The 27,178-nt window shown below is 44.0% G+C and overlaps 1 protein-coding gene across 3 annotated transcripts in view; it reads right to left on the bottom strand.

Annotated features, from left to right (window-relative positions):
• TLK1 (tousled like kinase 1) overlaps window positions 1-27,178 on the bottom strand; it is a 494,176-nt gene that overhangs the window by 110,711 nt on the left and 356,287 nt on the right. For all 3 annotated transcript variants that reach the window (XM_082260299.1, XM_082260300.1, XM_082260301.1), the window contains one exon: window positions 12,716-12,787. In XM_082260299.1, coding sequence (XP_082116425.1) covers window positions 12,716-12,787 — 72 coding nt within the window. The remainder of the gene's footprint in view (window positions 1-12,715; window positions 12,788-27,178) is intronic.

Below are 27,178 nucleotides of genomic sequence, written 5' to 3'. Positions count from 1 at the left end.
CCCTTGTTGCAGAAAAGCCAATATTCGACTAATCGAATAAGACCGAGGACGGAACCCCAAAGGTTCACACCATGCAATGTAGGACTTCCATGTGCGATGATAAATCTTTCTGGAAGTCGCTTTCCTTGCTTCAACTAGAGTAGGAATAACTGAAGCTGACAAACCTTTGTCCTTCAGCACCTGGGTCTCAATAGCCAGGCCGTTAAAGCCAGCGATCGTAAAGCAGGATGGAAGATCGGTCCCTGAGACAGTAGATCCTCCCTGAGAGGAAGTCTCCACGGGACGTCCGCCACCAGTCTGACCATGTCGGCGTACCAAGCTCGACGAGGCCAGTCCGGAGCTACCAGGATTACTGGAATTCCTTCCTCCTCTATCCTGCGAAGAAGTCTTGGCAGTAACGCGAGAGGAGGGAAGGCATATATTAGCTGGTATTGCCCCCACGGGGCGATCAGTGCGTCTGCGGTTTCTGCTAGAGGATCGCGGGAGCGAGCCACGAATCTCTGAACTTTCCTGTTGAATCGTGATGCCAACAGATCCACATCCGGGGTGCCCCACCGTAGGCACAACTGGTGGAAAACGTCTGGATGGAGGGACCATTCCCCCTGATCCAGGGTCTGACGGCTGAGATAATCTGCCTGCCAATTCTCCACCCCCGGAATGAACACTGCAGAGATTGCTGGAACAAATCGTTCCGCCCAGCGAAGAATGCAAGCCACTTCTTTGGCCGCTCGGACACTCTTGGTGCCCCCCTGGTGATTGACATAAGCCACGGCCGTGGCATTGTCCGACTGGATCCGAACCGGGCTGCCCTGGAGCTGCTCGGTCCATTGAATCAGACAAAGTCTGATCGCTCTCAGTTCCAATACATTTATCGGTAACCTGGATTCTTCCGGGGACCAAAGTCCCTGGACAGATAACTGACCGAGAATTCCTCCCCATCCGGATAGACTGGCATCCGTGGTCACTATCGTCCAATATATTGGCAGAAATGACTTTCCCTGGCTGAGCATCGGAGACCGAAGCCACCAGACCAGAGACTCTCTGGTCTGTTTGCTCAATCGGATCGGATTGTCCAGGGATTCCGGATTCCGATTCCATCTGAGAAGAATCTCTTGCTGAAGAATTCGGGTATGGGACTGGGCAAATGGGACTGCTTCGAACGAAGCCACCATCAACCCCAGAACCCTCATGCAAGTCCGAAGGGAAGACCAGCTGTTGGACAGTAACAACTGGACTGCTGATTGAATCTTTCGGAGTTTCCCTACCGGAAGAAAAACTCTTGTCCTGACTGTGTCTAGAATTAGACCCAGATATTCGAGCCTCTGGGTGGGAACCAGAAATGACTTTTGCTGGTTCACCAGCCACCCGAATTCCTGTAAAGAAATCATAGTAATTTCCATGTTTTGTAGCAAGGTCTGAGGAGACTCTGCATGAAGCAGAAGATCGTCTAGGTAACCAAGGATCGATATGCCTCTTTGGCGCAGAAGTGCCAACATTGGGGCCAACACCTTTGTGAAGACCCGCGGAGCCGTGGCGAGACCGAAAGGTAACGCCACAAACTGATAGTGGTTCTCTTCTACGGAAAAGCGTAGAAACCGCTGATGTCCTGCGAAAATGGGAATGTGAAGATAGGCGTCCTTGATGTCTATGGACGCTAGGACATCCCCTGGATGCAGGAAGGCTGCTACCGTGCGAATGGACTCCATTCTGAATCTTCTTATGTTGACAAAAGAATTGAGTGCTCTTAAGTCCAGAATTGGACGCACTTTGCCCTCTTTCCTGGGTATTGTAAATAGGTTTGAATAAAACCCTTGAAACCGTTCTGTCCAAGGAACGTGGACTACCACTCCTTGTTGTAGTAAATCTGTGACTGCTCTCCGCAGATCTTCTAAACGATCTGAGGATAGTCGGATATTGGAAGGGAAGAATCGCGCCGGTGGGAGAGATCGAAACTCGATCTTGTACCCTGACCTTATGACTTCGCAAACCCATTTGTCCGGGATTCTGGAAAGCCATGGATCCGGGAACCGGCGAAGACGTCCCCCCACCCCAGTTATGGGTGGGGGCGCACCTTCAGGCTTTGGATGGTTTATCTTCAGGTCTGGAGGGGGCGGGCTTTTGCTTGCCCGACCAACGACCCCTGACGCCTCCTGCAGGAGCTTTGGAGGACTTAGTTTTTTCACCCGCGGGACGAAAAAACCTCTTGTGAGCAGAAAAAGAAGGCCCTCGTCTTTGACGAGTTCCTCTACCTTTAAAATTTTGCGGTAAAAAGGTGCTCTTTCCACCCGTGAGATCTTTAATGATCTCATCTAAGTTGGCTCCAAATAGACGCTCTCCTGAAAAGGGGATATTAGCCAATGCTTTTTTGGAACCTTGGTCGGCTAACCAACCTTTTAGCCACAGTGTACGCCTGAGAACCACTGCTGAAACTGATGCTCGCGCCAATAATGGAGTGGCGTCTAACGCCGCATCACACACAAACTGTAACCCCTGTATCATTTGTTCCAACAAATCTGATACCGCCTGAGGGACCTCTTCTAAGTCCCGGCGTAACCACTTGGTCCATTCAGTTACAGCCTGCGAAACCAGACCAATAGCTATTATAGGTCTGAAAGCTGATCCAATCAAGGAAAACATGGTGCGAGACATAGCTTCTATCTTGCGATCCACTGGATCTTTAAAAGACGGAGCGTCTTCTAAAGGAATAACCGTGGCTTTATTCAATCTAGCAATTGGTGAATCCACCACAGGTGGTTCTGTCCATTTCTTAATAAGGGTTTCCTCAAACGGATAACGCCTGTCAATGCGTTTAGAAATAGTAAAAGTGCGTTTTGGCAGACGCCATTCTTCTTCGATTGGATTGCCAAACATTTGGGCAATGGAAAAACCTTCGCCACTTTGATGCGTTTTTTAGTCCCAAAAGGGATTTCAGTTTCAGCTATTTCCGATGGAGTACCCTGTAACCTTAAGGTTTCTTGAACAGATACAATGAGTGCGTTTACCAACGCTTCCTCTCGGGCTATGGCGGATGCCGAAACATCCTCCTCACTGTCTGAAGAGACAGGACCCGAGACACCAATCCCAGATGAAGTACCTGCAACTGCAGAAATGGGCTCAGAGTCTGAATCCGAGGTTTCAGATAATATGGGGTTAGGCGGGGGTCGCTTTCTTGCGCCCTGTCCCTGACAAGCCACTTCCACCCGGGACACAAAAGTTTCCATAATAGCTGACAATGATTCAATTGTCAATGGGGTGCTGGAGGATCCCGCAGACCCCTCGAGGGGATCCGGAGGAGATACATGAGTGGCAGGGTCCATGTTAATTCAGGACACCTTTGCCAGCAAAACAAAAAAACTTTTTCTTTTTTTTTTTTTTTTTTTGTGTGTCTCCCCCTAGCGCAATAGCGCCCCTCAGAGTACCTGCTTCTCGATCCCACAGAGAGAGAGAGGGACCCCCAAGGCTCACCAACCGATGCAGTGCAGTTTCCAACCAACTGCAGTCAGCGTCTGTCTTACACAGACTGGAAGGAGCTGTTTGCTTTTTCCCGGGTAGAAGGACGTGGCTCCGCCCCCTGTGTACGCCTTCCGGCGTTCCCAGCTCTCCACGAGGTAGCTGGGCTCACAAAACATGGCCGCCCCCATAGAAGAGACATAAGACTCCAAAAACATGGCGGTCGGCGTGACCTGAGGACATACATGCATTTGGTCTACGGCAAAATGGCGGCGGACCGCCGAAATCGTTTTCCCAGCACATCCACCTGCATCTCTGCTAAGAGGCGATATATGGATCTACAGAAGATATACTACACATAAGGTAGGATTATACCTCCTATGTCAGCTGTAATGTTACAGTCTGCTGGGTAGAGTGTTAGCTCTTAAACCAAGTCCACTTCCCACAAACACATGCTGTATTACAAGGGGGACTTGTAAGTATCAGATATATACTGACCATATATGGAGGGGCCCATAATACATACTGCCTCATAACGAGGAAAAAAAAGGGAACGTTTACTCACCATACCGAACCGACAGGCACCCTCTCTTCACAATACCCTCTCCACCGGGGTGGGGGTTTGTGGACCACTCCGGACGCCTCGACTCTCTGGTTCCTGGCGTCCAAGCGAGACTTTTAACTCGCAAGGTCAGTCCCTCCACTGGGACTCCGTCGCGGCCGACCCAGCGCGGAGCTCTGGTCTGCACGCGCTCGTAGGCAGAAACCGGGGTGACCACTGGATCTCAACATCCAGCCCGTCGCCCGGCCCCGCATACTTACTTGAATGTGTCGCGGCCGACCAAGCGCAATGCCATGGTCTGCGCGCGCTCGTAGGCCGGCTGGGGTGACCACAAGTGTCGCCCAGTCCGGCATCTTTGCTTGAAGATCTCACAGGAAAAAACACTGGAGAAAACTACCTAAAAAATGTCTTTTTCTTAAAGAAAAAAGTCTTGCCAGGACCAAAAGATCCCAGCAAGGAACTTAGGTCCTTACTCCTGACTAGACAGAAAAAAACTGATTCCCTGTAGCAGAGAGAGGGAGGATATACCCTCAGGGACTGCCCCTAAGGTGGAGCCAGAACGTTTTGTCTTTCTGCCTAGTCCTACTCCTGCGGAGACAACATAACCCAGCTCTTGAGAATCAAGAAGACTACGTCTGTCAATGAGCGATAGAGAAATCATATTTTGAACCTGAATGTCCAATGCCAGTCACTGTCCTCTCAGAAAAGGCCCTGAAGTACAAAAAGACTTGGTCTCCAACCATATTTACAGCCTGACCCAAGTGCTCTGCTGCCAGCCCGGGCCCTGCAAAATATCTGGTACTTTCGTATTGGGGGGGGGCAATGAATCTTCTTCCTCTCCTCACATGCAGTCAACAGGCCAGAGCACTATCATATGGGGGCAGGAGGAGGTTCTCCATCTCTGAGCTTACACAGGCTCAGGTCTCCAAAGGTAAACAGGCCAGTAAGAGGAGCACAGGCATGACTAATTTCAGTAGCTAAGTAGGTGACCTATCAAGAGAACCGGTTTCTTTGCTCTGGGTGGACACACCACCAGGTTCACTTATGGACTCAACTCAGCTGAAAGGGGTGCAAGATCAATGCACCAAAAATGCGTCATAATATTGGTTTCCATCATAAGTCAATTTAATACACCAGTGTTAGATGTTTAACATACAAATCTGTAAAAAGTCCAAAACAAAACCCGAAACAAAGATAATGAGGGCCAGGCTTGTTAGAGCTTGCAGGTAACAGCAAAACACAAAATCACAATAAATTATGAATTGGAAGGGTCAGCCATATAGAATAGAGATAGTCTTTTATGTGTTCATCAGCTGAGAAAAAAAATGCTTTGTAGCTGGTCCAAATCTGAGTGCAGAACTAAACCCAAAAGAAAACAATATATTGCAGATAACTAATTCTTAGATGTGATGGCTGTATTCGTTTCCTTTTTTAGGCTTTCTTCTTCCATTTCATCTAGATATCCAGCCAGCAAGCCTGTTTTTCAAAGCAGAAAGTATGCACCAGCACACCAAAGATCTCCATAGCGGGTTCAAAGCTTTATTTAACAATCACATATCATATTTCCAGAAGAAACGTTTGGGGGTCAAGCAGGACCCCTACATTAGGCATGTGACCTCCCTGGTTGGGGTCACATTAAGCTGACAACCAAAACATTGCATCTATGATGTGTTTGCTGAAAAAAAGCTTTGGACCCCTTCTGGAGTGGTGACATAGTTTCTGCTTTGAATGTCCACGGTTTCCAGCTGGTAATCACTGCAGCACCCACTGACATCCACAGTAATTTCTCAGGAATGTGTGCCTTGGGAATATGGTATTTGGACTTGTTTTTCAAAAGCACAAGCTCTCCAGCAAAATGCATCAGTTTACCATGGATGTGACAATCCACTTAACACTGGTACAGGGCATGATTAAAATGATCAGCTTTTATTTATTCATGCAAAACCTTTATCCCAAAAGGAAAAATAAAGTTGGCTGTAACGGACTATAAAGTGTGCGCTTGAGCTTGGCTTCAAAACGCTAGTGTATCTAAATCTGCAAATACATTAAACACTGCATTCCCCCCCAGACTGACAATGCTGCTGTCTGCTGTGCCCCCTGTGCTAACTCATTCAGAGTGCAGGCACTCTATTACAGGAAGTATGCTACTAATTGGGTGACAGCAGAGGGGGAAAAAAGCAAAGAAAAAACTGATGCAACCACTACATCTATGGATTGATAAGATGCAATACATTACATTTTGGTTTCAAGTTCAATACCACTTTAAATTAAAAACCACAGGAAAACAAAAGGATATGTAAAGAAGAATCAACAAATAAGTGAAATGGAGGATATGAATGTGCAGATGGAGTAGTGTTTACCGTGGCTGTGAATGTGAATTTACAAAGGTAACAGATGAGAAGAAAATATAATAGCTTTATCTAAAGAGGTGCATTCTCAAATCGTTTTTAAAAAATTCTGCTAATTTGTGAAAGCTTTAAAAGAAATGGGTGGCAATTCCAGGCAAAAAGTGCAGTATTCCTCGAAGAATCACAGACTGTGATCATAAGGGGTCCATCCAAATTCTATTTGATCATCTGTAAAGAAATTACCTAAAGTGTAAGACTAAAGCAGCTTTCTCTTTTATTCATTGGTGGACACAGCTCCTTATCTTCTTGACCGTTGGGTTATACTGCCCCCTACGGAAGTAGGACACTAGGCAGGAAAAAAACAAACTTGGCCTATGGGGCAGTCCCAGGGGTTTTACTCCCACTCTCAGCTATAGGAGTAAGAACCAAGAACCAAGTTCCTTGCTGGGATCTCTGGTCCTGGCAATTTCTTTTTAGATAGAAAAAAAATTCCATCTTAGTTATTTTGTTTCAGTGAGAATCTACTATATACTGCCGGACTGGGCGACAGACTGGATAAACTAGATCCAGAGGGCCCACCTAATCTGGGCAGCGAGCGCACGTAGGCCACGTCATAACCCCACTGGACAGGGGCAGGCCTGCGAGTTGAAACGTCTCGCAAAGGCGCATATGACCTGGCCTCGGCCTGAGTCGCAGTGTTCCACCTGGCCGATAGCTCCCCCTATTCCAATGGAGCTGTAGTCTGCCAGGGGTGGTGCCCATCCTGTTCCTGGTATGGCAAGTACCTGTCCCCCCCCCTCTAACCCTGGAGGTTTTTGGGGTGGACAGAGGCTCCTCCTTGGGATGGTCAGACCCCCAGGGTTCCCCTCCTCCTAATGCAGCGCCCCCCCCCCCCCATTCTCAAGGTTCTCTGCGGACTGCTAACCCCCCCCCACCCCATCTGCCCACATCCCCCTCCCCTCCCATGGGGTAGCCATACCCTTTAGGTTGGTATGGGGTGTTGAGCTGGCGATAGGGGTTGGGGCTGCTCTTTTGCCAAATTTTTTTATCCATTGCATAGTGTCTCGAAGGGGAGGGAAAGAGATCTTCCTGTTTTAAACCCACCACCTTAAGATGCCATCTCTTCATACCAGTAGTACTCGAAAGTAGGATTAGTATATAGATAACAGGGTGGGCAGGCAGGCGGGAGGCGTTGCCTGTGTTTACATCCTTTTCATAAGGATCAATCAAATCAATAGTAGGACACGTACGTTTCTCAGTACAGTTTTCCTTGTGTCTAGCTGACGTGTTCATTAAAGTTCAGACTTGGGTGTTGTCATCCTATACTGGGATAGTTCTTAACCATAGTTTTACTAACCAGCCTCCCAGAAAACTACTTTCGTCTGCCTGCCAATTTATACAGAGAAACCATGAGCACACAAATTTAAGAGCTGCTATTGCTGACTTGTTTTTAAAAATTCAGGCTTCAGGGCTCTTATCCTGATCCGAATGTCCTTGCCTAGTAAGTCACTGACCTAGAGGCCAGCAAAGACTTTCAAATCTAAGTTCCTGTCCTGCTAGAATAACTAAATGGAAAAACAGGTTAGGTTTTCCGATACATTTTTTTCGTTTTTTACTACATTTTAGACTAGTTTCATTATTTTTAGGAATTTTATTGTTCACTTTGTTCCTTTTTTTCCTTCTAGGAAAGAACATTGGAGGCCGAGGACACAAGATTAGTGACTACTTTGATGTAAGTTTGAATCCTGACATAAGGACTCCCCCCCCCCCCCCCACCCCTCCTCTTACTTGCTTCTTACACTGATTGAAATTTGGCAGATATAAAAGGACCACCCAAATTTCGATCAGTGTCTTTTGATTGACTTGTGTCAGAGACGTGTTGAAAAATTCCCTAATCAGCGGCTGTAGCTAAATGGTTTAAAGCCACTGGTCCGTGTAATCTGACAGTGGCAGGTTTTGAGGAGGTGGGGGTGGATGTGGACAAGGCAGTGAAATATATGTTTTACCTTAATGCAGAGAATGCATTATGGTAAAAAAAAAAAACCTTTAGAGTTTAGAACCACTTTGCATATGAGTTTCCCTCTAGAAGTCTGCTGAATAGTGTTCTGGGTTTAAAGAATGAAAGCTCCATGATGTCCTGATCATTAGTCCTGTTCTAGCTGGTTTCTGGATCTGTGGACCTCCCTGGTAATGGACAAGTGGGTCCACAAAGTCATTCGGTCAGGTTACAAGATCGTGTTTCAGTCATTTCCTCTGAAAAGGTTCTTCCCTTCCAAACTGCGCTTGTCCCCAGATCGCTTACAGGGTCTTTTTAGGGCAGTGCAAGACTTGTTACTTCAAGGGGCGATTGTCCTGGTTCCGACTTCAGATAGTATTCAGGGTTTTTACTCAAACCTGTTCACAGTTCCCAGGAAAGAAGGCAGGGTACTCCAATTGTGAACCTCAAGGCGCTTAACTGCTTTGTGCGGGTACAGAAGTTTTGAATAGAGTCCATTCGCACAGTAGTGGCGTCCCTCCATCTGGGGGATTTTCTCGCTTCTATCGACATCAAGGATGCCTACCTTCACATTCAAATATATGCCCGTCATCAGCGGTTCCTCCGCGTTTGGCGTGGGCGAGGAGCATTATCAGTTTGTGGAGTTACCTTTTGGTCTTGCCTCCGCCCCACTTCTTCACAAACGTGTTGGCCCCAGTACTAGCATTTCTGTGTCGGCAGAGGATCGTGGTGCTTAAGTATTTGGACGATCTTCTGCGAGCGGAGTCTCCGACTGCTCTGATGGACAACTTGGAGATTACTCCACAAACTCTGAGGGAGTTCGATTGGATTCTGCCCCTTTAGAAGTCTGCTCTGGCTCCGCCCACAAGACTCGACTATCTGGGTCTGACTCTGGACTCGGCTTTAGCCAGAGTTTTTCTTCACTAGACAAACTCCAGAAATTGCAGGAGGCAATACAGCTTCTGCTGTCCAGCAGATGGTCATCCTTCTGGGCTTGCATGATGGTGCTGGGCCTGATGGTGTCTACCTTCAAAGCGGTTCCATTTGCAAATTTCCACACTAAACCTCTGAAAAAAAGAGAGCCTAGTGAAATTGGACAAGAATCCTCAGTCTCTAGACAATCTGATCCTGTTAAGCTGGGGTACAAAGAGGGTTCCTGATATGGTGGCTTCGTTCTCCGGCACTTCCACAGGGAAGACCCTTTCTCCCCCTGTACTGGACAGTTGTCACCACGGATGCCAGCCTGTCCGGGTGGGGAGGCATCCTCAGCACAGATTGTGCTCACAGGGCCTGGACTCTGGAAGAGTCCAGACTGCCGATCAATGTACTGAAACTCTGAGCGATCAGACTTTGTCTGGATCATTGGACAATTTGTCTTCAGGGGTGTCAGGTACGCACCGTGGCCTATGTCAATCACCAAGGGGACACAAGAAGTGCCCTGGCGGCTCGGGAAGTAGCCGGTATTCTAAAGTGGGCAGAATGATTGTTCAAGCCCTCTCTGCTGTACACATCCCAGGGGTGGAAAATTGGCAAGCGGATTACCTCATTTGACAGGCTTTGGACCAGGGGGAATGAATGATCACTTCATTCAGGGGTGTTTTATTAGTTGTGTCTCCAGTGAGTGGGGTACTCCCGAGGTGGACTTGTGGCTCTTTGGAGTCAGCATTGTCTGATTTACGCCTTCTCTTCTCTCAAACTTCTGTCAAGACTCCTGTGCAGGATTGAGTCAGAAGGGATTCTAGTTATTTCAGTGGCTCCAGACTGGTCTCGCTGGTCTTGGAATGCCGATCTGGGGACTTCTTTTCAGGGAAGATCTGCTGTCCCAAGGTCCAATCTTCCATCCTGCTTTACAGCCGCTGGCTTTAATGGCTTGGCTGTTAAAAGCCAGGTGTTGAAGGATAGAGGTTTGACTGAATCAGTGATTCCTATGCAGTTAAAGGCTAGAAAATCTACCTCTATGAAGATCTACCATCATACTTGGAAGACGTACATTGCGTGGTGTGAGTCTCTTGGGGTTCATCCTCGCTCTTTCGGTGGCTCAGATATTGGCTTTCCTCCAACAGGGGGTTGAGCAGTGCATGGCCTTGAGTACCATCAAGGGCCAGGTCTCGGCCTAAGCGTTTTTTCTTTCAACGCCCATTGGCCACACATTCCTTGGTACATACGTTTATACAGGGGAGTTTGGCACTTGGCTCCTTCAGTGCGGTCTCCATTGCCGCCACGGAACCTCAATTTGATGCTGTCAGTTTTCAGAAACCTCCTTTCGAAAATCTTCGGGAGGTTCCCCTGTTTAAGTTGTCCCAGAAGGTGGCCTTTTTAGTAGCTATTACTTCTGAGCATAGGGTGTCGGAGCTGGGAGCGTTGTCTTGTCGTTCGCCTTACCTGGTGGTTCAGAGATAAGGTGGTTCTTCGTCCCTGTCTGTTCCTTCCGAAGGCCGTCTCTGATTTTAATTTCAATGAAGACATTATGATGCCTTCCCTATGTGCCAGGCCTAAACATTCTAAGGAGATTGCCTTGCATTCCCTGGATGTGGTTCGGGCAATCGGGGTGTACCTGGCAGCTACAGAATCTTTTAGGAAGTCAGACTCTCTATTTGTGCTCATGGAGGGACCTTACAAAGGGTTGTCCGCTTCCTCTGCGACCATTTCCAGATGGATCAGACAGATGGTGGTTCAGGCCTATTGCATCAGGGGTCAGGTTCCTCCTTTCCCTGTCAAGGAGCACTCTACTAGGGTGCTAAGAGCCTCTTGGGACTTCTCCTCATCAGGCGTCAGTGATGCGGGTTTACAAGGCGGCCCCCTGGTCGTCGGTGCACACTTTCACAAAGTTTTATAAGGTGGATGTGTTGGCATCTGCGGATGCTTCTTTTGGCTGCAAGGTTTTGCAGGCTTCTGTTTAGAGGACCTGGTCCTCTTGGAGGGTGTATTGTTTTTTTTCAGGTGAGCTCCAGTTATTTATGGTTGACCTCCATGTTACCTGGTTGGCTACAGTTTAGCCTTGGGAATAATCTTGCTGTTCCCACCCCTCATGTTAGACAATGCTTTGGGATGTCCCGACGGTCAAGATGATAAGAAGCTGTGTCCGTTAATGAACGAAAGAGAAAATGTGATTTTTGACTTACCGTAAAATCCTTTTCTCTGCTGTTCATTGACGGACACAGAACCCACCCTTCTGTGAAGTTGGCTTTCTTATGACACTGCTTGTAACAATACTGAATGCCTATAGCGGAGAGTGGGAGTATAGCCCCTGGGACTGCCCCATAGGGGTAGTGAAGTTTTCCTGCCTAGTGTCCTACTCCTGTAGGGGGCAGTATAACCCAGTGGTCAAGATGATAAGGAGCTGTGTCTGTCAAAGAACATCAGAGAAATGTTTTTTACAGTGAGCCAAAAAATCCCAATATTACCTGGCCAACTTATGGTTATAGATCAGCGAAGGAAGTTTACTCTTACAGGAAGTCAGCTATGCACTAGAAAACATACCCCTAAATATGCCACCTGCATAAGAAGTACCTTTCATTTTGATAAATCCCTGCAATGGTGAAAATCTCATTCATGAACGGAACTGTCATTTTCCATAATTTTTGTTTACATTGGCCTTTAATCTCAATTCATATTGACAGCTGTAAACTGAAAACGACAAGGGGGGAGATTTTAAAAAATCTGGGAGAGTACAAAATCTGGTGAAACCAATCAGCTTCCAGGTTTTATTTTCAAAGCCTAATTGAACAAGCTAAAGTTAGAAGCTGATTGGCTACCATGCACAGCTGCTCCAGTTTAAGGCTGACCATACATGGAGTGAATTTCTTTCCTGCAGCCATAGGTTGCAAGAACAATCACCACGATTCCTCCATTAACACAGACAGTGCTGACAGTGGAATCCCTCCTGCCAAGCCATTGCCGACTCCCAGGAGGTGGGGGAAGCTTTCCCACAGGGAGAAGCCAGTGATTATTGCAGCTTCTAGTGATAATCATAAAATAATCCAGCAGGCTGGTTGTACCCAAGTTGATTGATCAACTTGGTACATTCAGCCAGCCCATTAATAGTTCAATTTGAAGCGTGTATGGCCGGCCTTAATAAATCTCCCCCATGGTTTTGTAATATTGATAACTAGTGACTATTAGACACATCAGCTCTTTAACCTGCCTGCTTGTTCTTTAATCTGATTGTATCAATGGCAGCTATTACAAACAGTTGTGTAATGTGATTAGAATCTATAAATACTATAAAAACGTCTGTTACATTAACCGACAGGTATTTTGTCTCGGAATACACAGCAAGAAGTTTAAAATGACCACAATAAATATTTGTCAGATAAGGAAAGCAGATTCTGTCAGGATCTACGATCGCTGTAAACATACCTCTGACTCTTTGTCGCTTAAAGAACCCAGGCTCCCAAAGCTGTGGTTAGAGCTTTCATTGTTTGTAGAGGCCTGTAAAACAAACACAGGTAGGAGAAAATAACCAACATGAGCTAGGTACAGAACTGTTGAAAACAGAGTGAAGAGGCATCTCGTCATACATCTAATATCATCAACCATTTATTACAGAACAAAAAACCTGGAAAAGAAAAAATGCTCCATTCATACTTCTCCACTAAAAGAAACTTGTACAGAAAAACTCAAGAGCCGCTATTGACTACTAATAAAAGTAAGCTGTCCGATTTCCTCCGGCTTAATACATTAAATCAAGCATGCTGCAAGTGAAATGAAAGAAAAAACAAATCCTTATCTGCATACTTTTTGCAGGACAGCGACAAAGTAGTTGTCCTGTTCTATTTCCACCATATTGAGGTTTCCTACCTAGTGAACTGGTTGGTCTGCGTACAACACTTCCTACCCTATCCCTTTCTGTGTAATCTGATCAATGACGTAAATCGGTGCATGCGCACTTCGTCCCATTTTTAGTGGGCTTTCTTGCTGGAAAAATGGGGTTTACATGCCGGGGCTATGTAATTTCTTGAGGCCCGTCGTCAGATCTGAGATCCTGCTAGTCTCTTTCCCATTTACAAGCTGAGCCCTAACCCCATGTGACTCGATACATCACAGGGGCTGTAGAGGCGGCGAGCACAATACAGGACAGAGCCCGAGAGAGCTGTATTGCATAGGAGAGATAGGAGAGATCCACAAGGCTGGATAAATACTGCGCATGTGTGAGATAAGGGACATAGAAAAGGGCGGAAGTGAGAACAGTATTGAACATGAAAGACCGCAGTCAGTTTGGCAGCGGCTGCAAATGAAAAAGAGCTTTATCTAATACAAGTAAGAAGCATTCATATAACTTCCTTATGTGCCCTTGTTAAGGAGATTCACCCTCTCTATTTGTCCTATTTGTCCTGTTTACCATTATCATTGAAAGTGAAAGTAAAAGAAAATCCCAAATTCTGGGTTGTCCCCAGAAAATGAATCTTCCAATGGGGACACTAGTTCTGGTGACCTGGGGGAGTTACCTTAATTTGCAGAGATTTCCTCTCACTTCCTGTTTGACTATGGAACAGGAAGCGAAAGAAAATCTCTGCAATGGGACACAGTTGGCAAAAAAAAAAAAAAATATATATATTTGACGGGTTATAACCCTTTCCTATCTAAAATGAGAAAAAAAAAAAAAAGGAAAAAAAAAAAAGTTTTGCCTATAGTATGACTTTAAGGCTGAACTCTGTGAAAAGCAAGAGCCTCTCGCAGTGGGGCTGCCTAGCACTGCAAGGTTAAAGTGGTGGTAAACCCTTACATACAGTCAGGTCCATAAATATTGGGACATCGACACAATTCTAATATTTTTGGCTCTATACACCACCACAATGGATTTGAAATGAAACAAACAAAATGTTCTTTAACTGCAGACTTTCAGCTTTAATTTGAGGGTATTTACATCCAAATGAAGTGAAAAGGTGTATATCTGCCTCCCACTTTTTAAAGGGACAATTGGCTGCTCAACTGTTCTATGGCCAGGTGTGTATTATTCCCTCATCATCCAATTTACAAGGAGCATATAAAAAGGTCCAGAGTTAATTTCAAGTGTTCCATTTGCATTTGGAATCTGTTGCTGTCAACTCTCAATATGAGATCCAAAGAGCTGTCACTATCAGTGAAGCAAGCCATCATTAGGCTGAAAAAAAAACAAAACAAAACAAACCCATCAGAGAGATAGCAAAAACAACATTTGGTGTGGCCAAATCAACTGTTTGGAACATCCTTAAAAAGAAAGAACGCACCGGTGAGCTCAGCAACACCAAAAGACCCGGAAGACCATGGAAAACTGTGGTGGATGACCGAAGAATTCTTTCCCTGGTGAAGAAAACACCCTTCACAACAGTTGGCCAGATCAAGAACACTCTCCAGGAGGTAGGTGTATGTGTGTCAAAGTCACCAATCAAGAGAAGACTTCACCAGAGTGAATACAGAGGATTCACCACAAGATGTAAACCATTGGTGAGCCTCAAAAACAGGAAGGCCAGATTAGAGTTTGTCAATCAACATCTAAAAAGGCCTTCACAGTTCTGGAACAACATCCTATGGACAGATGAGACCAAGATCAACTTGTACCAGAGTTATGGGAAGAGAAGAGTACAGAGAAGGAAAAGAACTGCTCATGATCCAAAGCATACCACCTCATCAGTGAAGCATGGTGGTGGTAGTGACATGACGAGGGCATGTATGGCTGCCAATGGAACTGGTTCTCTTGTATTTATCGATGATGTGACTGCTGACTAAAGCAGCAGGATGAATTTTGAAATGTTTTGGGCAATATTATCTGCTCATATTCAGCCAAATGCTTCAGAACTCATTGGATGGCGCTTCACAGTGCAGATGGACAATGACCCGAAGCATACTGCAAAAGCAACCAAAGAGTTTTTTAAGGGAAAGAAGTGGAATGTTATGCAATGACCTGAATCCGATTGAGCATGCATTTCACTTGCTGAAGACAAAACTGAAGGGAAAATGCCCCAAGAACAAGCAGGAACTGAAGACAGTTGCAGTAGACGCCTGGCAGAGCATCACCAGGGATGAAACCCAGCGTCTGGTGATGTTTATGCGTTCCAGACTTCAGGCTGTAATTGACTGCAAAGGATTTGCAACCAAGTATTAAAAAGCGAAAGTTTGAATTATGATTGTTAATCTGTCCCATTACTTTTGGTCCCTTAAAAAGTGTGAGGCACATATACAAACTGTTGTAATTCCTACACCATTCACCTGATTTGGATGTAAATACCATCAAATTAAAGCTGAATGTATGTGATTAAAGCACATCGTGTTTGTTTCATTTCAAATCCATTTTGGTGGTGTATAGAGCCAAAAAGATTAGAATTGTGTCGATGTCCCAATATTTATGGACCTGACTGTATACCCACTGAAGTTGCAAGCCTCTGGTAATACATAGGTGAAATAAATCCTCCTACATAGGTTGTATATGTTTATTTGCAGCCCACTCTTCTCTGCAGTCCTTGAAAATGCACAGATCAAAGTCTATTTCTCAGCTCCTAAATCCAAACACCAGCTTGGTGCTATCCTATTATAAACAATCAATTCCCAAAGGATACCAATATATAAATAGATGAAACACCAAATCAAAAATAGTGTGTCACAGTATATTACAATAACCATAAAAAAAAAAAAATATATATATATATATATATATATATATATATATATATATATATATATATATATATATATATATATATCAGTGCATACAATCATTTTGCAATAAATAGTCATATATACAAAAACGTGAAAAAACAATACACAAAATACTTAAACCACTTTACGCAAGGCTCACATGTACTTTAATGCAATGGCATGGTCCACTGTAACAGACTTTAGAAATGACTGCTAACAGGTAAACAAAAATAGATTTTAGAATGACTGCTGACAGATAGCTGTGCACAAATAACTTAAAACCCCTAGGAAAAAAAAAAAAAATACTAAAAATAAAATGTGCATGCTCCCTTTAAGAAGCCTTGGTGCAATCCACTAACGACTCACTAGGAAACCACAGGCACTCTGCGAGTGTAATGATACGTGCCTTTTCCATACCATCTTCACAGGAATTAGCCATGAACAATCACTTCTGGTTTGTGTGCATACAACATGAAACTTCTAGCGACACCTAAAACCTGGCAACAGTCCATGTTTACAATTCAGGGAGGAGGACTCAAAGCATCTTCCAGCAGGAATGGTTCTCATTCAGATAACAAAGCCAGTTCAACCATCTTGTAGCTCTGGGTTTTTCCGCTACAGCACTGCAGAGTGCAAGCCAGAGTATTGAGAGGACAGCTCAAAAAAAAAAAAAAAAAAAACACACACGGTAGCAAAAAGGACTGCATTACTGCCAGTCTGACAAGAACGGGTTAATGAATGCCACAACCTAAAACTGCTCAGGAAACTTGTGTCATGAGCTTGAGACTTGAATGAAGCACTTGTGACTTTCCCTGTCATCAGATATAAATTACTGGGAGACAGTTACAATAGGTCCAGGGAAGAGTGCATGTACGGCATTGCCTGACAAATGGAATTGACCAGTCGGTGCCCTCTACACTGCTCTAACTGATTTAGTATACACAGGTCAGGGATCACCAGCTCCACAACTGTGCCACACATCACCCTTATAAGACTACAGCAGGGGTTATCACACCAAATGCAGAACTCTGTAGTCAGAAGTTCAGTCTATGGAGGCAGCAGAATCTAAAGGCAGATTCATGTCAAATGTAACCTTTTCCAGCTGCTGTACATCCTTAAATAGAGCGGTGGCTGTAGTGTTCTGGAGTGCTGGTTTTAAGTGGCACGAAGTTAACATTGTGTATGCGGGTGTGTGTGCGGCGTGCACACAATGAGGGACATTTCTCAAAACTGGAGCAGAAAAAACCTGGAGATGCTGTGCAAGCTTCTAGCTTTCATTTTCAAAGCCGAACGTAAAATTAGCAAAACTTTTCTATAATTTTGGAAAGATTAAGGGAGAATAACCCCTTTCAGGATAATATTTTGCCATTCATGAGGGAGATTTCCCTTCACTTCCTGTCCTATAGCCAAAACAGAAAGTAAGAGGAAATCCCTCCAAAGTGAGTAAGCCCCTAGTTGTCACCAGAACTTAATGTCCCTTAAAAAAGATTTCCCCTCTATTCCTGTTCTGGTGACAACCCAAGATTTTGGATTTTATTTCACTTTTAGTGAAACTGTCACCAGGACAAAAAAGAGGGTGAAACTCCTTAAGGGGGGAGGGGGGGCACAGGCAGCAAGAAAACATTGAGAGGTGTTCAAACAAGCCAAGGTTTCAGTCTGCTTCAGTTCTAATAAATCCTCCACCCCTCAATGCCTATGATCACCATTGTCATTAGACAGCACAGATCATAGGCACAATGCACAGAGCAAATCAGAGTGGCTCTGTGCTTTATAAAACTGTGCGATGGACAATCAAAGCAATCACAAATATAAGGAGTACTGCTGTCAACATTAGTGGGCCATCCCTTTCCTTTTACAATGGAGTCATGGAAGAAGAATTCCATGAATGAATTCTCAAAATATCCAGCTAGGAAGCAGCAGATGCAGCACATGTGTGTAGGTTTGTGTAGGTGTGTGTTTGTGTAGGTGTGTGTGTGTGTAGGTGTGTGTGTGTGTGTGTGTGTATGTGTAGGTGTGTGTGTGTATGTGTAGGTGTGTGTGTGTAGGTGTGTGTGTGTATGTGTAGGTGTGTGTGTGTAGGTGTAGGTGTGTAGGTGTAGGTGTGTGTGTGTGTAGGTTTGTGTAGGTGTGTGTGTGTAGGTGTGTGTGTGTAGGTGTGTGTGTGTGTGTAGGTGTGTGTGTGTAGGTGTGTGTGTGTAGGTGTGTGTGTGTAGGTGTGTGTGTGTAGGTGTGTATGTGTAGGTGTGTATGTGTAGGTGTGTATGTGTAGGTGTGTATGTGTAGGTGTGTATGTGTAGGTGTGTATGTGTAGGTGTGTATGTGTAGGTGTGTATGTGTAGGTGTGTATGTGTAGGTGTGTATGTGTAGGTGTGTATGTGTAGGTGTGTATGTGTAGGTGTGTATGTGTAGGTGTGTATGTGTAGGTGTGTATGTGTAGGTGTGTATGTGTAGGTGTGTATGTGTAGGTGTGTATGTGTAGGTGTGTATGTGTAGGTGTGTATGTGTAGGTGTGTATGTGTAGGTGTGTATGTGTAGGTGTGTATGTGTAGGTGTGTATGTGTAGGTGTGTATGTGTAGGTGTGTATGTGTTTGGTGTGTATGTGTTTGGTGTGTATGTGTAGGTGTGTATGTGTAGGTGTGTATGTGTAGGTGTGTATGTGTAGGTGTGTACGTGTTTGGTGTGTATGTGTAGGTGTGTATGTGTGTGTTTGGTGTGTATGTGTTTGGTGTGTATGTGTAGGTGTGTATGTGTTTGGTGTGTATGTGTAGGTGTGTAGGTGTGTGTAGGTGTGTAGGTGTGTGTGTGTAGGTGTGTGTGTTTACTGGGATTATTATTTTAACATCCTACCACCCTCCTCCCTTATGGTGCCTATACACTAGACGAAAAATTGTTCCAAAATGTGCCATTTTGGACAGTTTGCTCGTTTTTTGTCCAGTTAATGGGCACAAATTGATAACTTATTTTTGAGCCAAAATAATCAAATGAAAAGTTTGGAAACATCTGCCAAAAGGACAATAAATTGAAAGGTTAATGGGTTTCTCATCGGTTTAAAAAAAATGAACTGTTGGTACTGTGCATGTGTGAAAAAAAAAAAAAAAAAACAACTTTAAGCTAGAAGATAAACATTCATTTCAATGAACGGTCAAGTCTAAAATAAAGAGCATAGCAATAGTACACACAGGAAATATACAATCATCAAGATTGGCAATATTTATATACATAGATATAGATCTGTAAATGTTCCCAGAAAAAATGAAAGAAAAATTGGAGACCAAAATAATAAATAAATAATAAAAACGATTTGATGTTTGAAAATCTGTTATAACATGATGGCAATATCGTTTGCGCTCACGACCGCTCATGCTCATATTTCAAAAATGACTTTGAATGACTTTTCGACTTTAGTATGGCTAGCATTATCCGGCACATAAACCCCCTCAATCCTCCCATTGTATGTGACCTCTACATTAACTTTTTCACCTCTTCCTCCCTCTGTATGTCCTGTACAATAATGGTGCACTGTATCTAGTACGTCATTATCAAGCTCCGCATTTTAGCCCCTCAATAACAGAATTTTTGCTTGTTTTTGTGGATGTTTGCAATGCCCTGGAATTTTATTTGATATGTCTTATAAGAAAAAGTAGGGGGACAGATTATTTTTTTTCTTCATATAGGAAAGAAGAAAGAAGAAAATAGAAAGAAAGAAGAAAAAAGAAGAAAGAAGGAGAGCCGGTCAGCCATAACAAGATTAAGTAGGTCCCCATTATGTCGCCAAAACAGCCCTGACCTGTTGAGGCATGAACCTAGCTAGACGGTATTTTGTGGTATCTGGCAACAAGCCGTCAGTAGCAGACCACTGCCTCCACCGGCTTGCCTTTTTCCCCATAGTGCATCCTGGTGTGATCTCTTTCCCAGGTGAACGACACACACACACGCACCTTAGATAGCCATATGATACAATACAAAACGTGATTCATCAGATCAGGTCACCTTAATCCATTGCATCGTGGTCCAGTTCTGATGCTCACGTGCCCATTGCAGACGCTTTTGGCTGTCGACACAGACTATGCAGCCCCATATACAACAAACTGTGAAACACTGTTTGAACACCTTTCTATCGGAACCAGCAATAACCTTTTCAGCAATTTGAGCTAATCGATTGGATCGGACTACATGGGCCTGTCTGCACTCTCCATGTGCATCAATGAGCCTTGGCCGCCCATGAACTGGTTACCAGTATTCCTTCTTTGAACCACTTTTGGTCCTGGCTGCTGCAGGCCAGCGACATCCCATAAGAACTGCAGTTTGGAGTTACTCTGACCGAAATTGCCAAGCCATTACAATTTGACCCTTATCAAAGTCGCTCAAATCTTAACACCTGCCCATTTTTCTGCTTTCAACATATCAACTTCAGGGACAACATGCTCAATTGCTGTCTGATATATCCCACCCACTTTTAGATACCATTGTAACAAAATGTTATTCGCTTTACCTGTCAGTGGTCATATTGTTATGAACTATTGGCAGTAGCAATTTGCCCCTGCTGCTGTCAATCACAGCCAGAGAGCCAATCAGGAGACAGAGGGGGCAGGGCCAAACCACAGCTCCATGTGTGAATCGAAACACAGAGCAGTGGCTTGGTTCGGGTGTCCCCATAACCAGCTGCTTGCTGTGGGGGCACCAGACAGGAGGGAAGATCCAGCAATGCTGGTGTAAGACCCGAGAAGAGGAGAATCCAGGCCACTTTGTGCAAAACCAACTGCACAGAGCAGGTAAGTATGACATATTTTGTTGAAAAAAAATAAAGCTTTGCAATCACTTTAACATCATCATTGTAACTGTACTACAAAAAATAGTTACTTGAAAAATCGCATTTCATGTTGTGAGTGCTGCCTGTCTATTGACCATCTCTTTCCACAACTTCCTGGATTCCCAGCATGCTTTTCAGCTTCTCCTGTGCAGTTTACTTTTAAAGCGGAGTTCCACGCTAAAGTGGAAGCTCAGCTTATCTGCTTTATCTTCCCCTCCGGTGCCACATTTGGCCTCTTTCAGGGAGGAGGGGGAAACGGGCACCTGTTTTTGACAGGTAATCAGCTTTAATATCTAAGGGCCTAACAAATACCCATCACAGAATTCCAGAAAGTAAGTGTGGGGATCTTCAAGATCTTTCAGATTAATAGGGGTAGGCTGGAATAAACTGATATACAATGTGGAAATGAGGATAGAAAGAAAAATTTTCACACAAAGAAAACCGGAGACATTTTAAAAAGACTACCAATTAGAATTAAAACTTATGTGGAAGTGAATGAATGAGACTAACAATGCAGAAAGCAAAGAGAAGGGAAGTCAGGCTTTAAACAATGAACACCCATTTACCTGTGAAGTGCCCTCTACCATCTGGCAATAGTGGTAGTGATTGTTACAAAGAACTCAGCATAAGTTCAGCATTTGTCAGATAGAACCCGCTGAGACCTGAAAATCCTCGAAGTAAATTTAAAAAAAAAAAAAAAAAAAAAAAGAAAAAAGTTTTACAAACATGTCAGTTACCTGCTCTGTGCAATGGTTTTGCACAGAGCTGCCCTGAACTTGCTCTGTCGCCTCTGCTCGCTCCTCCTCTTCCTATAGCAAACCACTTGCTGAGGGCAGACATGTAGGCTGTGTGTGTCTATTGATAGACACACACACACATACACACAAAGCTCTCAGGATTTTGACTGACAGCAGCAGGATCCAAATGGGAGAGGAGAAGAGCTGATGCAGGTGGGCGCAGCACTGGACCGAAAATGGACTGAGAATGGATGGTTGTTTGAAGGGGGGGGGGGGGGTATGAGCGGCTATTGAGGTTTTTATACCTTAATGCAAAGAATGCATTTGGTTAAAAAAAAAAAAATTGTCTTTAGAGCCACTTTAAGATTTCCTTCTCTAATTTAAAATTTTTATGCAAGGCCTAGCATCATGGCATATTAGCATTGCATTTCTAACAAGAAAAGTAGAGAAAGCTCAGTTAGGTTCTCACACAGTGTTTTTCATACTTGGGCCACATTTTGGTATTCTATCCTCTGCAGTGTGTAGTATGACCTGTGCTATTAGTAGAGAGATGAACCTAAAACCATATTTTCATTTGCAAGTGGAGTTTGGTGGGCAAGTCACCCACTAGTTTCTTATAATACTTGCTGAGATAAAGCTTAAAATATTTGACTTTCCTGTAGAAAATGGGGCTCCGAATTCCTTAAAGTGATACTAAACACACACTGTTTATTTTACATTCTCCCTTCTGTATTTGGATGACAGCACTAGAACTATTTTGATTAAAAAAAAAAAAAACCCTCAATGTATCTTTTTCCTAATCGATATACAGCAATCACATGACCCAGATCTTTTCCAGCCTGTCCGCAGGGAAACATAAGCAGGAGCAGCTTCTAGATCTCTGCTGTTGGTCACATGTTCAAAAAAAAAAAAAAAAAGACAGCCTTTGGAACACAGAGCAAAAATAAATAATATCAATAAACTGGTTTAAATTGTCATAAAATTATATATTTGAAATCAAATCTTTATTATTTTGTGGAAATAACATGGCGTGGGTGGATTTCTGCCAGTCACAGGCTGTGTAACACCCTTCCAGCCTGTGTCTTAGAATAAGAGGGAGGTGAAGACACTATTTTTTACATGCATTTTCCCGTGCCCATTGCGTTTAGCTGGTTAGTGGGCATGGAGGAGGAGGGGGGAGTGGGCGGTCATTTACCACTGTGTATACACCCACATGTGTGACTCTATAGCCACATGGGCTGCTCACATGTGATGGGGAGGAATTGCTCAGCATAGAAACTCACTGAAAAACGGAGCCTTTGCAGAGTTGCCAACACTGCTGCAAAATCCCTACCTGAATGAGACAGAAGGTGGAGATTCGGCAGGATCAACCAGGTTTTTTGCAGAACACAGAAAATGAATCCCATAGGGACCATGAACAGCATGTAATACAGCATTTATTGATAGTTTACGATGTGGATTTAGTGACACTTTAAGCTGGCCATGGACGATTGAAATTCAACTGGTTCAGCAGGGATCAGCCAAATTTCAAATCTGTATATGGCCCTCCCTGTGTGACATACAGTTGGGCAAAAAAAGTATTTAGTCAGCCACCAATTGTGCAAGTTCTCCCACTTAAAGATGAGAGAGGCCTGTAATTTCCATCATAGGTAAACTTCAACTATGAGAGACTGAATGGGTGGAAAGAATCCAGGAAATCACATTTTAGGATTTCTAATGAATTAATTGGTAAATTCCTTGGTAAAATAAGTATTTGGTCACCTACAAACAAGCAAGATTTCTGTCTCTCACAGACCTGTAACTTCTTCAAGAGGCTCCTCTGTCCTCCACTCGTTACCTGTAATAATGGCACCTGTTTGAATCAGTATAAAAGACACCTGTCCACAACCTCAAACAGTTACACTCCAAACTCCACTATGGCCAAGACCAAAGAGCTGTCGAAGGACACCAGAAACAAAATTGTAGACCTGCACCAGGCTGGGAAGACTAAATCTAAAATAGGCAAGCAGCTTGGTGTGAAGAAATCAACTATGGGAGCAATTATTAGAAAATGGAAGACACACAAGACCACTGATAATCTCCCTCGATCTGGGGCTCCACGCAAGATCTCAACCCGTGGGGTCAAAATGATCACAAGAACAGTGAGCAAAAATCCCAGAACTACACAGGGGGACCTAGTGAATGACCTGCAGAGAGCTGGGACCAAAGTAACAAAGGCTACCATCAGTAACACACTACGAGGCCAGGGACTCAAATCCTGCAGTGCCAGACATCTCCCCCTGCTTAAGCCACCAGTACATGTCCGGGCCCGTCTGAAGTTTGCTAGAGAGCATTTGGATGATCCAGAAGAGGATTGGGAGAATGTCATATGGTCAGATGAAACCGAAGTAGAACTTTTTGGAAAAAACGTAACTCATCGTGTTTGGAGGAAAAAGAATGCTGAGTTGCATCCAAAGAACACCATACCAACTGTGAAGCATGGGGGTGGAAACATCATGCTTTGGGGCTGTTTTTCTGCAAAGGGACCAGGACGACTGATCCGTGCAAAGGAAAGAATGAATAGGGCCATGTATCGTGAGATTTTGAGTGAAAACCTCCTTCCATCAGCAAGGGCATTGAAGATGAAACGTGGCTGGGTCTTTCAGCATGACAATGATCCCAAACACACCGCCCGGGCAACGAAGGAGTGGCTTCGTAAGAAGCATTTCAAGGCCCTGGAGTGGCCTAGCCAGTCTCCGGATCTCAACCCCATAGAAAACCTTTGGAGGGAGTTGAGAATCCGTGTTGCCCAGTGACAGACCCAAAACATCACTGCTCTAGAGGAGATCTGCATGGAGGAATGGGCCAAAATACCAGCAACAGTTTGTGAAAACCTTGTGAAGACTTACAGAAAACATTTGACCTCTGTCATTGCCAACAACGGGTATATAACAAAGTATTGAGATGAACTTTTGTTATAGACCAAATACTTATTTTCCACCATAATTTGCAAATACATTCTTTAAAAATCAGACAGACAATGTGATTTTCCGGATTTTTTTTCTCATTTTGTCTCTCATAGTTGAAGTGTACCTATGATGAAAATTACAGGCCTCTCATCTTTTTAAGTGGGAGAACTTGCACAATTTGTGGCTGACTAAATACTTTTTTGCCCAACTGTTAGTGGACAAGCAGGAAAACATGTCAATTGGCAACCGCAGCCGCTGATCTGTATTCTGATAGCCCTAGGTCCCACCATTAGAATACAATGTCCCAGTAGGGGAGGCAATCCTTCCATCCACCTTGTTTTTGTAGATGAAGGAATCTTTTTTTTGTTCAACCTGCTGGATGAACAAAACCAAAAAGAACCCATCTATGGCTAGTTTTATCTTGGCAATTAGAAACTTAGGCTTTTGATCACATGATCTTTGATGAAGAGGAAGAACTGCCCAATTCAACCCTGACCCTTTAGATGGTATCTAGTGATCAAATGTCTATTGCTTCTAGTCATGCCACTAAGACTGGGACAAGCCTGATGCAACGTGAGTAGGACTCTACAAATTTGTAGGGAATAACCTCATAAAAAATGTAAACAGAGTGCAAGCACTACATACGATCCATACATTTACTTTGATATAAATTTTATCTCAAAATGTGAACTCAATGAAAGAACAATAAAAAGTCCCTTTAATAGGCTTATGCAAACTTGCAGACTCTGCTGTAATGACCTCACTGCCAACCCAAGGTTAATGAGATCAAGTAGTAAATCAGAAATATCACTAGATGACAGCATTCTTGTCACTGTTTGCAGCTTAGTAACAGACCTGTGAAGTCTGGCTGAGTGATTAAGATTTGCCTTTGCAAAATTGTGCTCCTTGTTTGGTGCTACTGGCTTGGCATATCCCAACCTAGAGATATAAATCAAGTGGGGCCTCTCTGGAGGCGAAGCAGTCACAAGGCCTGATAAATACTGAAATAAAATCCTGCAAACCACTAACCTATGTATAACAATGCACATTCACAGCTATGGGACACCTGAAGATAAAAACTGGGGCTTTATATTCTTTTTTAGTTTTTGCTTTACTAGTAGAAAGCATTTTTTCCCACTAATAAAATATATCGATGGAGAAGCTCAACCACAGCCAGTTGGAAAAAAACAAAAAAAAAAACAGATAGTTAAAAAAAGTGTTAGCCCCATCCCTGCAATACTTAATACAAATTTAACCACTTGAGGACCATCCCACGTATATTTACTGTAGCAGGCAGACTTTACTTAAGCGCAAAATCATGTACCTGTACGTGATTTTCTAGAAAGGCTCTAGAAGGCATGGGCCGCCGGAGCCGCACTCCCGCTGTGATTAGAAACAGCGGGAGCCAACCAGTGGGTCCGGCGGCCGCGATAGCCACCGGTCACCCACGATCGTTCAGTAGAATGACAGAAAGGCGGTCTGCCTATGTAAACAACGTTCTGTCAGACAGGAAGAGAGAGATCTTGTGTTCCTACTAATCAGGAACACTGATCTCGCTTCCTGCAGTCAGTCCAACCCCATTACAGTTAGAAAGCACTCCCTAGGGGCACACTTAACCCTTTGATTGCCCCTGGTGTTAACCCCTTTCCTGCCAGTGTAATTTATAAAATGAAGTGTATATATTTGTAGCATTGACCACTGTATTGGTGTCACTGGCCCCAAAAAGTGTCACTCAGTGTCAGATTTGTCCACCGCAATGTTGCAGTCCCACAAAAAAAAAAAAAAATCGCTGATCACTGCCATTACTAAAAAAAAAAAAAAAAAAAAAAAAAAAAAAATCCATAAATCCATTCCATAGTTTGTAGACGCTATAACTTTTGCGCAAATCAATATACGCTTTTTGGGATTTTTTTTACCAAAAATATGTAGCAGAATACAAATTGGTCTAAACTGATAAATTAGATTTTTTAAATTTTTTATTGGGAATGTTTTATAGCAGAAATTAAAAAAATTTTTTTTTTTCTTCAAAAAATTCAAACTGTCTTCTTTTTTTTATAAAACGCAAAAAATAAAAAATAAAAAAAACTACAGGAGGTGATCAGATACCACCAAAAAAAAACACTCTTGAAGAAGATCAGGTCCTCTAAACTCCGGTCCTCAGGGCCCACTAACAGGCCAGATTTTAGGTATTACCCATCCATGAGCACAAAGAGGGAGTCTGACTTCCTAAAGGACTCCGTAGCTGCCAGGTACACCCCAATTGCTCGGACCACATCCAAGGCATGCAAGGCAATTTCCTTTGGATGTTTAGGCCTGGGACATAGGCAAGGCAACACAATGTTTTCATTCAAATGAAAATCAGAGACAACCTGAAGAAGGAATGACAGACAAGGGAGAAGAACCACCTTATCTCTGTGAATCACAGTGAACGACAGGATAACGCCACCAGTTCCGACACCCTGCATGCAGAGGTAATAGCCACCAAAATGGATTGGCGTACCAATTCCGACGAGGCCAGTCCGGAGCAGCTAAGATGACCATAATCCCTTCTGCCTCGATCTTGCATAGAAGACTTGGCAGAAGCTTGAGAGGAGGGAAGGTGTAAATCAGACGATACTGATCCCACGGGGCCACCAGCGTGTCAGTGGCATCTGCTAGAGAATTCCGTGACCGAGCCACAAACCTCTGCACCTTTCTGTTGAGCTGAGACGC

This window comes from Pelophylax lessonae, assembly GCF_965119305.1.
Source record: "Pelophylax lessonae genome assembly, chromosome: 6".
Taxonomy (NCBI): domain Eukaryota; kingdom Metazoa; phylum Chordata; class Amphibia; order Anura; family Ranidae; genus Pelophylax; species Pelophylax lessonae.
The sequence above is the reverse complement of the archived record's forward strand: the minus strand, read 5'-3'. Positions and strand labels throughout refer to the sequence as shown.